Source organism: Neovison vison, chromosome 4 (assembly GCF_020171115.1).
Source record: "Neovison vison isolate M4711 chromosome 4, ASM_NN_V1, whole genome shotgun sequence".
In the NCBI taxonomy this organism is placed as follows: Eukaryota; Metazoa; Chordata; class Mammalia; order Carnivora; family Mustelidae; genus Neogale; species Neogale vison.
The window spans coordinates 229,936,023-229,951,617 of NC_058094.1; the positions used below are offsets into that span (position 1 = coordinate 229,936,023).

The 15,595-nt window shown below is 51.2% G+C and overlaps 1 protein-coding gene across 3 annotated transcripts in view; it reads left to right on the forward strand.

The window, feature by feature from the left end:
* Window positions 1-15,595, forward strand: part of UBE3C (ubiquitin protein ligase E3C) — a 112,204-nt gene that overhangs the window by 63,539 nt on the left and 33,070 nt on the right. For all 3 annotated transcript variants that reach the window (XM_044246927.1, XM_044246925.1, XM_044246926.1), the window contains exon 18: window positions 3,697-3,944. In XM_044246927.1, the coding sequence (XP_044102862.1) occupies window positions 3,697-3,944 (248 nt within the window). The remainder of the gene's footprint in view (window positions 1-3,696; window positions 3,945-15,595) is intronic.

A 15,595-nucleotide genomic window follows, 5' to 3' on the forward strand; every position in this document is an offset into this window, starting at 1 on the left:
CGGTCTTCTTCCGCTCGCTCTCTCAAGATTTTATTTTCGTAGTCTCCACAGCCAGTGTGGGGCTTGAACTCGCTCCCCCAAGACCGAGCCAGCCGGCTGCCCCTCAGGCCTGTTCTCTGCAGTGTGGGTGCCGGCCCCGAGCGCGATGGAGCCGGCTGCGGGAGCTCAGAGACGCGGAGCCATTTCTCTTCTTGGTGGGGAGCCTAGCAGGTGCCGGCGCGCAGCTCCCAGCCCCAGACTGCCGCGCTCCCATCGCCCCCACTGCCAGCCACGGAGAATGGTCATGGCGGCCCTCCGGACTGCTGTAGCTCTTGGTATCGTCGCCCATGAGCTTGGACGAGACTCTGCCAGAGCCGGCCCTGAGCCGTTCCCTAGTCGCTTCCCGACAGCCTTGCCTGTCTGCGCTTTTGAGTGGGAGCTGGTTTCACTTTGTTACATCGTTTTCCTGAAGAAGAAACTATGATGGTGTCAAATCAAATAACATTTTACTTAGGGGGCTTTCCCTCCCCTTGAAACCTTCATGAATAAGTAGATACTAAATTGTGTTTGGAAACAAGTAGTGGCAAGATGTCTCGGGCGAGGTTTGCTTCTGAAAATATCACTGAGCCGTTCCGTGGGACTCTTCTCAGAAATGCGCTCCGGGGGACACAGAATCTCAGCTCCAGCCAAATCAGAGGGGGGACTTCTGGGATTGGCCGCTGCGTCTGCAAAGAGGACACACTCCCAGCCCCTTACTGGTGCCACAGGGGGATGAGTGTGGAGAGCCTGGGCCGTGGCTGAGTGTCGCCCTGACAACATTTGTACACTTACAGTTTTGACAAGATCTGCCGCTGCCTGCTGGCGGCTTGAGAAACATGACACATGACAACAAAGGCTTCTGTTCCTCCATGAAACTGGGTATTAAGAAGAACATGTGCAGGGACGCCTGGGTGGCTCAGTGGGTTAAGCGGCTGCCTTCGGCTCAGGTCATGATCCCAGCGTCCTGGGATCGAGTCCCACATCGGGCTCCTTGCGCGGCAGGGAGCCTGCTTCTCCCTCTGTCTCTGCCTGCCATTCTGTCTGCCTGTGCTGCTCTCTCTCCCTCTCTCTCTGACAAATAAATAAAATCTTTAAAAAAAAAAAAGAAGAAGAAGAACATGTGCAGGTGAGAAGTCCCCGACGGCGTTTTTGAGTTGCACCTCCAGGCATGCACTTAGCTTTCTTTGGGCGTCTTACCTGGGCCATGAGCTTGAACGTATGTTGTCATCCTCCTAATCAGAATTCGTGCGGATAACGTGCTCAGGGAGTCTGGCCTGTATAAAGCATGTTCTTCATGTAGCCATAGTTAAATTTTAAACGTAGAAGAGAATATGGTATAGCATAAAAGCCTGTGCTTTGTAGGCAGTAAACCTGTCTTTAAATTATAGCCCTTTACAGCGTTAGCTGTGTCTTTACATACATAACTCGACCTTCCTTGTACTTGGTTTTCTCGCTGCAGAATGAGGATAATTCTTTTTTTTTTTTTCCCCTCAAGTTATTGTTTAAATTCTCATTTGTTAGCGAACCGTGCAGTGTTGGTGTCTGCAGTGGGCTTCAGGGCTTCGTCACTTCTGTGCGACACCCAGTGCTCATCCCAACAGAAGCCCTCCTTAATGCCCGCACCCTTTTAGCCCATCCGGAATGGGGATAATTCTTAACCCAGCAGGTTGTTGGAGGACTTGAAGTAATGTGTGTAAAATTCTAGCGTCAGTTCTAGCTCGGGGTGAGTAGTGGGTGGTCGTTATTCCTTACAAAGGACAAAAGCAGGCTGTCAGCAGATGGCTCCGGTCGGCCTGCCTCCCCTACTCCCGAGCCAGGTGCTGGCGTGAGCGCCGGACTCGCCAGGCACGGCTTCTGCCGGCTCCTTGGAGCACGAAGTCTGTGCTGCCAGGCATGGTGGGGAGATCTCCGTCCGTACGGTAAATCGGCGTGGCCCAGTCTGAGCCACGTTCTAGAATAGTCACAGCTAGGTTCCGGGACTTCAGGAGTACTAACACTCGCCCACCGCCGTGTTCAGGCAGACCTGGGGCCAGCTGCTCTGCACCCCTGCCCCTCGGGCCCGCGGCCCCCGCCTCTGCCCCTCCCCCCCACTGAGAAGCAGAGCGCCCACGGGACGGGAGGCGGGGGACAGGCATGAGGACGCGCAGGTTACTTTCTGAAACCTGCAGCTTGACGAAGCCTGTCCAGTGCAGACCGCCTGCTTTGGACTCCGGCAGAACACCTTCCCTTCCGTTGGCTTGTGTTTGGGGTCTGCGTCCTGAGGCTCTTGTGGCACATTGTAGGCGAGTCCAGCAGTCCTGTCCTCTGGAGGACCTGGCTGGACGTTCTCTTAGACACCAGCCATGATTAAGCAACTTCACAGATTTGTTCTGTTTTTCTTTGTGACACACTGTAACTGAACAGACTAACACGCTTCACAGCCCAATGACACTGTTCGGTGAAAATGTAGACTCTGGGCTCTGACTCCTGCTTCGCGCACCTCTTTCAGAGACTCTGTACTGTTACCCTTTATTCGTTTGTCTTTTGACTTTCTTGGTAATAATTTCTGTTCCCCTAGTATTTTTCTTTTTCTTTTATTAACATGGGATGTATTACTTGTTTCAGGGGTGCAGGTCTGAGGTTCATCAGCCTTACACAACAGCCAGCACTCCCCACAACACACTCCCTCCTGGTGTCCCTCCCCAGCCCCCCACCTCCCACCCCCTCCACTCCAGCAACGCTCAGTTTGTTTCCCGAGACTAAGAGTCTCCTCTGTTTGTCTCCCTCTCTGGTTTCGTCTTGTTTCATTTTTCCCTCCCTTCCTATGATCCTCTGTCTTTTTCTCAAATTCCTCTTATCAGAGAGATCATATAATTGTTTTTCTCTGATTGACTTACTTCGCTTAGCATGATACCCTCCAGTTCCATCCACATCATCGCAAATGGCAAGGTTTGGGGGAGGGTTGATGACTGCGTAGTATTCCACTGTGTATATACCGCGTTGTCTCTATGTGGTCGTCTGCCGATGGGCGTCTCGGCTCTTCCCGCAGTTTGGCTATAGTGGGTGTTGCTGCTGTGAACACTGGGGTGCACGTGCCCCTTTGGATCCCTGCATCTGTGTGTCTGTCCCTCGTACTTAATCCCCTCTGCCCTCTCCGCATGCTGTAGACTATTTTAGATCGTGTCATAGCCTTTAGACTGTGAGGGATAACTTAATCCCGTCCTGGGCACTCTGTTTCTCCTCATCTCCATGCGTAATACATGAACGTCTTCTCTCTCTCCCATTGTCGGCTTTGGGGGACATACAGGTCCAGCGGGCCCATCATCTGTGTGTGTGTGTTTTAAGATTTTATTTATTTATTTGACAGACAGAGATCACTAGCAGGCAGAGAGGCAGGCGGGGGAGGAGGGAAGCAGGCTCCCTGTTGAACAGAGAGCCTGATGCGGAACTTGATCCCAGGACCCTGAGAATATGACCTGAGCTGAAGGCAGATGCTTAACCCACTGAGCCCCCCAGGGGCCCCATCATCTGTTTTTAATCTTTGGTTGTTTTGTTTTATTTTGTCTTTGGAGTCCTGCACTAATACATCTTTAATATTGTTGCTCCTTTTCCCAAAACTCCCCATAGTACCAGCTTATTTTATTGCCTTCTTTTAAAATCCTTTCTCCCCCCACCCCTGTTATCCGCTCGTTTTTACAGAGCCTGATTTGAAAAAGCGGATCCGTGTGCACTTACTGAATGCCCATGGCCTAGACGAAGCCGGGATTGATGGTGGCGGTATTTTCAGAGAGTTTCTGAATGAACTGCTCAAGTCAGGCTTTAACCCCAACCAGGGCTTCTTCAAGACCACTAATGAAGGGCTCCTGTACCCCAGCCCTGCCGCTCGGATGCTCGTGGGAGACTCCTTTGCGAGACACTACTACTTCCTGGGCCGGATGCTTGGAAAGGTAAGGGAGCTTTGTGTGCAGACGGACCTTGGACCGCCGGATGCAGAAGCTTTTCCTTTCTGTGTGGTTGCTATCTGCTTTGTTGAAGGTTTTTGCTCAGGATTGCCGACCTTATCCTGGTGAACCCTGAGCAGTGTTCTTTCACGTAGTAACTCAACGTTTCCTCGTTACACGTGGCGCACCGAGGAGTCCCACGCATAAATCGCTTGTATGGCACAGAAGACCTGGGGCACGTATAACGTAAAATCCTGTCTGTCGAAGTCTCTGGATATCTGTCTCTTGCCATCCGTGTGCCCCCTGGAAGTACTGTGAGTCTCCCCATCGCTCTTGTGGGTAGCGTTCAAGGGGCTCTCTGAAGGCTCTGTGAGCTCGCGGAGTGCTGCACGCGAGGTGGAAGCGCCCCGGTGCCGCGCGGGCCGAGCGGTGTGTGAGCTGTTCGCAGACGCCGGGAGGACGGCCGTTAAGGATGACGTGACAGAAGTGCCCTGACAACCAGAGTGCTGCACCCCTGCCGACCCACACACACGGCTCTCCCTCTCCTGTAAATGAGGGGAAACGATTTGTGAGCGGTGTAGCCTCGTGGAAGCGAGCCGTTTCCGCGTGAGACAGTGATAAACCCAGGCAGCCTGCTGCAGGCCTTCAGGGGGACATTCCACCACCACAGACCGGACAGCTTAGGGGACACAGACATCTGCTTCTCCCAGTTCTGGAGGCTGGAAGGCCATGGTCAGGATGCCCTGCGTCCCATTTGCTGGGGGCCCTTGTCCTGGTTCATCTCCAGGACAGCCTTCTCTCAGGGGTCGCTTTGATGAGGACACCAGTCACGTTCCCGAGGGCTTCAGCCTCCTGACCTAATCACCTCCCAAAGGTCCCACCTCCTAATGCTGCCCTGGGGTTAGGACAGTAGCTTGTGAACGTTGTGGGACGCAAACACCCCCTCCGTAGCATTGCCTGCGGGTGTACCTGGTGGGAGCTGCAGGCCCGGATACCCCATTTAAATCCAAAGACGGAATTTGGTTTTTTTATTTTCTTTTTCATTGATTACTGACCTTTTTAAGTGGGGTAGTGTTTATATGCAAGGTTGTATTTCCAGGTACTTTGTTTCATTTTGTTTCAGTCTTTGTACTTAACATAGATGCCAGGTGGACCGTTGCCGACCCCAGCAGCACGCGGCTGACAGACATCCCGGTAAAATTAGTAATTGAGGCTTGTCTCTGGACTGCTCTAAATGAGGTGGGAAACCATCTAGGCTATTTCCCTGGGAAACGGAAAGTCAGTTCTCGATTTTTCTTTGAACGAATGATTCATGGCACTCACCGTAACTCTGGGGACAGGGAAAATGTGATGTGTCTGGGGCAGCGGGCAAGGACCCCCGGGGTCGGACACCTGCGCACGAGCAGCGTCTCTGGTGGCAGTGACACAGGTTTGCCCCAAACCCACTGTCGGACCCAGAAGCCCACTGTATATCCCGAGAACCGAGGCGAAGGCTGGGAAGAGCACAGTGCTTGGGCCCCAGGGGCCCGCTGCTGGCCCACCTCACTGGAAGGACACAGTCCCTTTCTGTCCTCCCCACCAGCCATGCTGGCTCCTTACGGGGCTTCGGCCAGCCGCCAGCTTGAGTTCGGAGGATGTCTTCCTTGTTTGTTTGCATTATGGGGGTCTGTCTCACAGCGTAGAATAAAGATGGAACCTATCTGGTCTGTAAAGGGTCACAACATATAATAAGATCATTATTATATAAAATGTACGTTACCCAAGAGTCATTGGGGTGTTGTTACAGATAGGTAAATGTTTTCCATGGTATTTGGGGGAAGTTCATTAGCATCTTTGGATAGTCTGGGAATGCATTTTGGTTCCCCTCTTGAAGAGTGGGATAGTGCTGTGTACTCAGTATTTACTGTCCGCAGTGTCCACGTTTTGAGGGACAGATTGGATTATGACACTAGAATTGACATCAGTGGGGCTTCCGCAGGCGACAGGTATGACTAGAGTGACGTGTGCTGGGACGGAGGGCGGCCGCAGCCTCCGGCCAACTCCACCCACCTCGTCTTAGGAGCTAGAAGGAGATTATCAGAATCCCAGTAGGCGTCATTTACAGCTCACGCTTGCTCTCCCTGCTGTGGCAGCTGAACAAGCCCGAAGAAAGCGTGTGCTCTTAGGCCATTTCCAGGACAGTTTGCTGACCCTGCTGGAGGGCCACGCCAACAGACAAATGACAAAGAGTCATGGTGAAAACTTTGGTCTCCATCGGGGGGTCACGGAAAATCATTGTTTGAGCAAATGACTGAGACTTACTACATTTGTAAGGGGACAGCATGGGGCAGATGGGTTTCGGGGGGGAGACTCAGAGTTAAGGGTGTGGGACTGTGCCTGGGTCCTCAGCAGTGCTGGCCTTGCTCACAGCAACGTGACGCTTTGAGGTCAGGGAGGGCTGAAAAGTGACCACAGGACCGGTTCTCAGGGCTTTATGTCCCTGGTGCTTTTTCTGAGCACCACTGTATTGAGATACGATCCACACTCCTGCAGTTGGCCTGCCGGGAGCGCGGGGTCAGCGGCTGGCTTGGTCCATGGAGCGTGCAGCCCTTGACTTGGGGCTGTGAGTTCGCGCCCACCGTGGGCGTAGCGATCACTTGAGTGGCTGGCGAATGAATGATGTTCAGGTGTGCGGTTCAGGAGTCTCCGTGTGTTCAGCGTGGTGCAGCCATCCCCGCCGTCAGACTTGGAGCGTTCCTGTCCTATGTCTGCTAACACTCGTCCTTTCCCTCCCCAGACCGTGGGCCAACGATAACCACCCTTAGTCTCCGCTGTGTCCCGTTCTGGGCGTTACGTGAAATGGCACCTCACATATGTGGCCCACAGGGACTGGCTTCCTTCGCCTGGAGTCGTGTTTCAGATCGTCAGAGGCGTAGCCCGTGCGAACGCTTCGCTCCGGGTAGTGCCCTCCTGTGACGGCCACGTCCGATGTCCGCTCGTCTGCTCATGGGCAGGGGTTGTCCTTGGAGATGTTCGTGGCCGCATGGTTTGACGAAATGAGCTTGCTCTGCGGTGAGGAAGAGGAAGGTAGAAAAACAGTAAAGGGCGTCGGTGGCCTTTTCAGAAGGCTTCACTTTGGAGGGAAGGGGAGCGAGCACAGTGAGAACACGGTCCAGGAACCTGTGGGTGGGTTGGTTTTCAAAGCCGGGGCGGCTCGGTGCAGGTGAGCTGTCGGGGGGAGGAGAGGGGAGAGGAGCGGCCTAGCGGCCGGCCGGACACTGCGCGGGGCCGCGCTCCAGGAGAGCTGTCCGCGGGGCGCGGTGGGACCGGCCGGCGCCGGCTCGGGGAAACCCGTTCACTGTGCAGTTCTCCTCGGTGTGGACTGGAGCGGCCGCCTTCGGCTTGAGCAGCTCTGGAGCCGGGAGGGAGGGGTTGGCATCAGCGGTCCCAAGCAGGGAAGGCGGGCCCGGGGGCGGCAGTGCGTGTGGACCGCACGGGGACGGAAGGTCCGAAGCTGAGCTCTTGCTGGCCCCGGAGCCCGGCGGAGGTCGCGGCCCTCGGCGCTTTGGCACCCACGGGACCGCGGGGAGTGGCCGTGTGGGGAGGAAGGTCGGAGAAGATGGTGTGTTGGAAGGGAAGAGCGTGTACCAAGGACAAGAGGTGAACAGAGACCGCCTGCTAGGAGGTCGGGAGGGCGGGGCCGGAGGGACCCAGTGGCGCCCCCTGCAGGGACGTCCCGCCAGGGGTAAATGGAGGACGTGCCGTGCGTCGACTCAGTACGTAGGGATCGCGGTTGAGTCTCTTGTCCTTCGGAAATAAGACATCAACGTTGCTACATCGTTTCCTATGAGAATTAATCAGAACTGTCCTCATTCTCAGCTGTAGAGGAAGTTCCTCGCAGATGTGCAGCTGCGTTCCGTTCCCTGACCCTGGGCAACCGACCTGCCGCTCTGCACCCTGCAGTCGGCCCATGTGAGAAGTGACTTAAAAACCAGGGCCTGCAAAGCAGATTATGCTCTTGTGACTTTTTAAAAAAATAAATGAAGATACTGATAGATGCATCATAGCTTTTTTGAAATAATTCACATTCCATAAAATTCAGCCATTTTTTAATTTTTTTTTTTTTTAGATTTATTATTTATTTATTTGTCAGAGAGCGAGCAAGCACAGGCACATAGAGAGGCAGGCAGAGGCAGAGGGAGAAGCAGGCTCCCCAACAATCAAGGAGCCCGATGTGGGACTCGATCCCAGGACGCCGGGATCATGACCTGAGCCGAAGGCAGCCACTTAACCGACTGAGCCACCCAGGCGTCCCTCAGCCCTTTTTTTAAATGTTATGTTCGTCAGCAGACGGTACATCATTAGATTTCGATGTAGAACTTGAGCCTTTTAGAGTGGGCCGTTCCGTGGTTTCTGACAGGTTCAGGGAGGTGTGCCGCCGTCGCCGCCGGGTACGTGGAGAACAGCGGCCGTGTTGTGAACAGGCGAGCTCTCGTGCACCAGCAGCCCGCTCCAGGCTGCCCCCACCGGCCCTGGGCTCCCACTCATGCTGTCTCTGCGTCTGTCCGCTCTGGGTGTTTCACAGAAGTGGGCTCCTGCCACACGGCCGCTGGTGACTGGCTTCTTTGACTTCACAACGTTTCCACGGCTCCTGACGCCGTAGCCTGTGTCACGACTTCTTCCTTCAGCTGGCCGGTGCTCCGCTGTGTGGTGGAACACGTGTGGCTTACGCGTCCGTCCGACAGGGGACATGCGGGGGCTCCCGCCTCGGCTGCTGGGAATCCTGCTGCTGTGAGCATTTGTGGCCGGTCCTCCCTGACTGAGGACGGGGTGACCTCCCGATAAAAACCCGTCGTACATTGAGGATATCAGATGTTGAGAATGCATTTCCCACACCTCCCCTCGCCAAGGTCACCGCAGAGCGCGGCCCACCTGAAGTGCGCCCAGAGCGCTCCCGCGAGCCCGCAGGTGCGCAGTCAGGAAACACGAAGCCTGTGTGACAGTACGGTGTCGAGTCGCTCCTGGACCGCACGGAACGCTGTCCTGAAAGTGACGCACGGGAGGGCGGTGGGGCGCACCCAGTTGCCGCCCTGCCGACCGTTGGCCCTGGCGATCGCACGGCTGCTGGGAGCTGCGCCGCCCGCCGGCCGCACCCGGGAGGGTCAGACCTCGAAGCGCTAGCCCGGCAAGAGGTCCACGTCCTGAGCTCACAGTGTCGCGTTCGCATCATTGTAAGGTCGAAGAGTCCGGAGAGAAACCATCACGAGCCGGGACCGTCTGTGGAGGTTTGTGTGCACAGATGTGTGCGTTTCTCTCAGCCCAGGCGACTCCGCGCCACGGACTGGGCGTGCTGCATCGGTGGTTGTGCCTGTCCGCAGCCCCCGGGCGCCGGCAGTGTGTGCGGGCTCCGGCGCCTCCACACCACGGCGACACGTAACACCGTCTGCCTCATCTCTTTATTTTACTTACTTGACTTGTTTATTTTTGTGTTTTTATCAGAACACATCTCATTGTGCTTTTGAGCTCCTGGAGGACTCGCGGTGCCGGGCATCTTTCTGTGGAGAAAGGTCCCCTCGAGTCCGTCGTCCGTGTCTTCAGCGGTTTGTCTTCTGTTAAGTCCTTTATGTGTCCTCGTTTCAAGTCCCTTCTCGTCCTCATGGTGATTTGCAAGTATTTCCTCCCATTCTGTGCGGTGTCTCTTGCTTTCCTGACAGCGGCCTTTGAGCTGAGTGTTTAATTCTAAGGACGTCTTAATGCATTTAGTTTTCTTCTGTTGCCTGAGCTTCTGCAGGCTTATCTAAGAAACCCTGCTTGCACGGTTCAACCCAGGGTCCTAAAGTTACACCTGTTGTGGGTCCTTTGAGCCTGGTACTTTTATTTCTTATATTTAGGTCTTTAATCCATCTTGACTTAATTTTTTTATGGTATGATTTAGGATTTTATTTTTCAGTTTTAGGGGCCAGATAAGCTCCTCTCTTTCCAGTTACATATCATTTTTCGTTAATTTTTGTAGCTGGTGTGAGGTAGGGGACCCACTTGGTCCTGCACGTGTGGCTGTCCAGTCGTCCCAGCACCATTGGTTGGGGAAGACCAACCCAGTTCCCTTGTCAGGAATCAGTTGGCAATGAATGTAAAGGTTTTTTCTGAGCTTTCAGTTCTGTTTCAGTGATCTGTCCAGCCATGTGCCGGCGTGGCACCGTGGTGATTACTGTATTGTGTCGTCAGTGCTGTGCCTGTGGTCATTAATGACAGATGGTAATGGAGCTCGGGATGGTGGAAGGGACCCAGGAGGTCCTCAGTAGAAAAACCATACCCTTTCTTTTTATCTCTGAGGTCAGCGGCTAACAGCCCAGTCACTGTTCATTTGTTCTGATTCCAAATGTTGCTACTTTAATAATATAGGTTCTTGGTGTTGTCAAGTTTAGAAATGGGCTCTAACTTAACCTCACCATTATGTACATATGTTTCTTTAGTCTCTCCTTATCATCAGAGACAAACTTCAGACATTGACCTGCTGTTAAATTCTTTAACATAACTGTCAAACAGACTATTTTCTACTTTAATTCATTCGAAGGTATAACCTGCCTCTCCCACCTGAAGCCGTGTGCTGGCTTTGGTGTCCGTCTCCGTGAGATACCGTCTCTCTCTGGCAGTGGTCCCCGGAACCCAGCTTCAGCTCCCCCCGGACGATAATATTTTATAATCCATTTCATGAAAACCTTTGAAATGATATACTAGTTCTTTCTATTAAGGTGAGCCTGAGAATCTCCTAAATTAATAGTAATGAAATTAAATTTTAAAATAATAATGGTGAGCCTTTATTTTGCTAGACTAAACTGAGATACTCCCTAAATCTTTTAAGTATTGATTATTTATTTATTTATTTAATCTCTGCCCCCCGCCATGGGGCTGTAACTCGTGACCCCGAGATGAGTGGGAGCGAGCTGCACTGACTGAGCCGGCCGGGTGCCCCCCAAATACCCCCTGAATTTAGTGGTTCCACAGTGTGGTTACGGACAATAGGGGAAGTGATTTTATTTGCATGAGTTAAATCTTACTAAAATTTGCTATTTTTTTTTTCCGAATGTACACATTGTCCAATCTCGATTAACACAGAGACGAGATAATTAGATGGTCCTGGTTTGCTGAAGTTTTCTGCCCATTAGTTCTGTAAGTCTGGCGAGGATAAACTTTTTTTCCTGTTTATGGGCACGCTGTTCCCAGGTGCAGACGCCGTTCCCAGGTGCAGACGCTGTGAGGAAGCGGTGTCCTTGCGGGGCCCTGGAGGTCCAGAGCCGGCAGCAGAGCACTTACTCCTCTCTCGGCGCTGTGTACCAGGCTCCAGGGAGAATTAGGGACCTACACCTTCCTCCCAGAAGTGAAGTTAGTGTAAATTGTATCTCAGTGACGCTCTTTAAAATAGTGAAGGTTAGGGGCGCCTGGGTGGCTCAGTGGGTTAGGCGTCTGCCTTCGGCTTGGGTCGTGATCCCAGGGTCCTAGGATGGAGTCCCGCATCGGGCTCTCTGCGCAGCAGGGAACCTGCTCTCCCCCCCCCCCCGCCCCACTTCTCTGCCTACTTGTGATCTCTGTCAGTCAAATAAATAAATAAAACCTTTTTTAAAAAGTTAATTAATTAATTAATTAAATAGTGAAGGTTAGACAGAACCAGTAACAAAACTCTAGTTCTGTGAGGTGGTAGACAATTTAGTTTTACGTATTTAAGATTTTACTTAGGTAGTTTTCTGTAAATTCCTAAGGGAATACTAGTTCCTAAAACATCTGATTATTATCTGATTACAAATGGTTAAACTTTGTACCAGCATGTTAAAAATTGTCCCTATCTAAGTGAGCGTAACGGTCTTTCCCTAATAGTGTGGTGTCTGCACGTTAAATCCTAGGGGAAGAAAATTGTGTATTGATTGATTATGATATTTATTGGGTCATAATGTATTTAAATTTTCTTTAATGCATATGTTAGTGATTGTTTACTGTGATAAAGTGCAAAGAGGTCTGGAAGAGCAATCCTACATGGAAAGAATTACCTCATGTCACTGGTCACTTCTCAATTAGAAGTTCCATTAGCAGATGATTCCTGCTTCTGGTGTGGGTCGTGATTGCGTTTTATCGCCTGTAAATCAGGCTTCAGACAGGGAATAAATAAACAGCTCAAGGATGTGGTAATGTCATCTTGAACTTTTTTTTTTACAGATAGAAGCACCTAGGTCCATTTAAGCCAATTAAGTTCAGGAATTTATTGAAGGAGCTCTTTTATCATATTTGAATTCTATTTGAAAATGGCTTTTCCCCCCCTTGCTTCAGAATATTGATTTAATTGGAGCAGGATGCCTATAAATCAGATTATTTGATAATATCTTGGTCATGTATTTCCAATTTTTAATTAGAAGACCCTGAAACTTCCGTGTGGTTTATAATTCGTGTTTCAGTAGCATACAGTGCACACGTAAGGTAGCAGAGTGTAACAGTGAACAGTTTATCCGGCATTTTTGAGACCTGGGAAAATTTATTCTTGAATATCATTGGAGTCCTTTTGTAAAACGCTCATTGAATTTGCTGAGCCTTTAAAAGTGTAGATTGAAGTGAGTACTGGTGATTTAAGTTCCGCTGGTCTTAAATGGCAAAGCTTCTCTTTTATAATATCTTGTTTTGAACTCTCCGACTCATTAAGGGTCAGTGTAATTGAGCTTCTTCCTCTGATTGTCATCGGACTAAGTGCTCTTGTCTCTAAAGTTAATATATCTTTTCCCCTAGATTTTTTTTAAACATAATATTCAGCAAATAGTTGATCATTCTGTGCTTAGCCCAAGCCTTCCAATCAATGTTGAGACTTTTTTTACTTTGATGTCAGCAAATTTCACAAACGAGTCTGGAGCTTTCCCTGGATCTCCCCGTTCCCCACAGTGGATGGTTCATTATGAGTTTGCTCTCCTTGACCTTCAGCTTGTTTTGGAAGCAGAAAAATCAAAGACCATCATAACTTAAAAGTGGTCCCTTTGTTGGACTCCTGCCCCTTCTGAGGACCGGGCTGGCCCTCACGGCTGCTGATACCCACGGTTTCCAGTCTGCCCCTTCGACAACGAAGGGCTCCCCTCTCTGCACTCTTCCTCCTGTCCGCCAGGGCCATGGCGTTCTGTCTACGTTTATTTTATTTCTTCAAAACTGAATGGGAAATAAAAACAAATAAGTTAGATTTTGTGGTAAAAATCACACATATGTTCCAGAATTCAGTTGATTCCACAACCTAAAAGTATTGCTGTAGCTTTAGCCCCTCTGAGATACTTAGCAAAATTCTTCCTGCTCCTGAGTCAAGTACAGAGCCTCCTCACTGTTAAGCTGTCCCTTCTCATAAATTTGACGCTGATTAAGCGCAGATCACTATCATTATACTGAGGCCATTTTCCTTTCTCTAAGCCATGCTGAGTCGTCACCGTGAAAATTAGAAACACAGGCCGCCTGGGGGGCTCAGTTGTTGGGCGTCTGCCTTCAGCTCGGGTCATGGTCTCAGGGTCCTGGGATCGAGCCCCGCATCGGGCTCTCTGCTCAGCAGGGAGCCTGCTTCCCCCTCTCTCTCTGCCTGCCTCTCTGGCTGCTTGTGATCTCTGTCAAATAAATAAATAAATAAATCTTTAAAATAAAAAAAACAACCAAAGAAAATTAGAAACACGGGCTTGCTGGTCCGCTGCTCATCTCTGGTCTTCATTTGTGCAGTAAGAACAGTAAAAAATCAAAAATAATGTAAAGCCCACGTCAGCCCGGCAGCGGCATCATTGTGGGGGGCACTGATGCAGGTGTGGCGGTAGGTTGAACCCGGGGTGGGCGGTGTTTGCCGGGTGAGCTGGGTACAGGGGAGTCGAGGGCACAAGATGTGATCATGGCCGTGAACCTTTAAATCTGGGCTGTGGAGAGGAGGCTGGTCATGAGGACCTGAGGGCAGGGAAACAAGAAGGCGGCAAGACGAGGTGTGGTGGTGTGGTTAGCGGTGGGGGCCGCGTACACTGGGCAGGAAGGAGTCCGGGTGTGGGGTGTTTGAAACCAGATCGGGGAGGGACACTCGAGAGAGGGGTTTTTTGTTCTGGGTTGGTTTTTGTTTTGTTTTGTTTCTGTTTCTTTTTTTTTTTTTTTTTTAAGATTTTATTTATTTACTTGACAGAGACCACAAGTAGGCAGAGAGGCAGGCAGAGAGAGAGGAGGGAACAGGTTCCTTCTGGAGCAGAGAGCTCGATGCAGGGCTCAATCCCAGGATCCTGGGATCATGACCTGAGCTAAAGGTAGAGGTTTAAGCCACTCAGCCACCCAGGCGCCCCATGTTTTGTTTCTGTTTTTTAAGATTTCATTTATATATCTATCTGTCTATTACGGAGAGAGAGGGCAAGACAAGCCTAGGGAGGGGCACCTGGGGGGCTCAGTAGGTTAAGCCTCTGCCTTCGGCTCAAATCATGATCTCAAGGTCCTGGATCGAGCCCCGAGTTGGGCTCTCTGCTCGGTGGGGAGTCTGCTTCCCCCCTCTCTCTGCCTGCTGCTCTACTTATGATCTTTCTCTCTGAGTGAAATAAATAAATAAAATCTTTAAAAAAAAAAAAAAAAAAAAGACAAGCCCGGGAGCAGCAGGTAGAGGGAGAAGCAGCTTCCCCCCTAAGCAAGGAGCCAATACAGGGCTCCATCGCAGGACCCCGGGATCGTGACCTGAGCCGAAGGCAGATGAATGCTTCAATGACCCACCCAGGCGTCCCCGAGCCCCTATTTCTAGAAGTACTGCAGGATGTCCAAGAGTGTGAGGGAGTGTAGAGCTGGAGGGGCCGCCTCGCCGTCTTAGGTGGCGACAGCGTGCAGGAGAGACGTGGGGGTAACGGGGCGCGGCCCTGTAGCGCAGATCTGAACACTGGGCCGCGCCGCCACTGTGCTGACGAGAGCTGGGAGCAGTGTGGCAAGACCTCTGGGATAGGATTGCGAAGAGCCAGGGGTCTGAATGAAGCGTGACATATACATCGTTCTGCACAACCTGAAGTGTCTCGGAAGAGAAGAAAGGGGCTTCTGCAAACAAATTCACGGTTGTGGAATCCAAAGGTGGAAAGTAGTCCCTAGCCCATAGTTGTCACTTAATAGATGTCTCTCGAACGACTGGGTTGCCGCATGTTGTACGTAGACTCGGGCCTTAGGGGTGAGCGGCGTTTCCTGCCCTGTGGGGGTTTCTGGTCCTGGAAACCACAGCAGTCCTCCACAGAGACCGCGTTTCCTGCTCGGCTGTCCTTGTGGAAGAGCAGCTGTTACACGTAGCGCATCACGACCAGCCCACGTCCTTCTGCACGTTTCTTTTATTTGTTTAAACTCCAAGGTTAGCATGATCTGAAATAATTAAAATTACCATCTTTTGCTCAGTTAGGGTGGCTTTAACACAAGACAACTCATATAGTTTTTAGATTAAGTTATAAATGTTCGCTTTAGAACTTCCTGAAGATTGATAGAGACGCATTTGAAAAGCATTATTTTTTTATTGATTCTTAATGTAGTAAATTACTGAAGTTCTTTGGCAGCAAACAGAAGGGCCTCCCGCGCGGCTCCCGTTCACTCTCCCGGCCGTGCCATGGCTTGCATTAACCGCACTGCGACCGCACTCACTTATATTAAAAGGCTTCTACTGTAATTAATCCTTTTTATTTCAA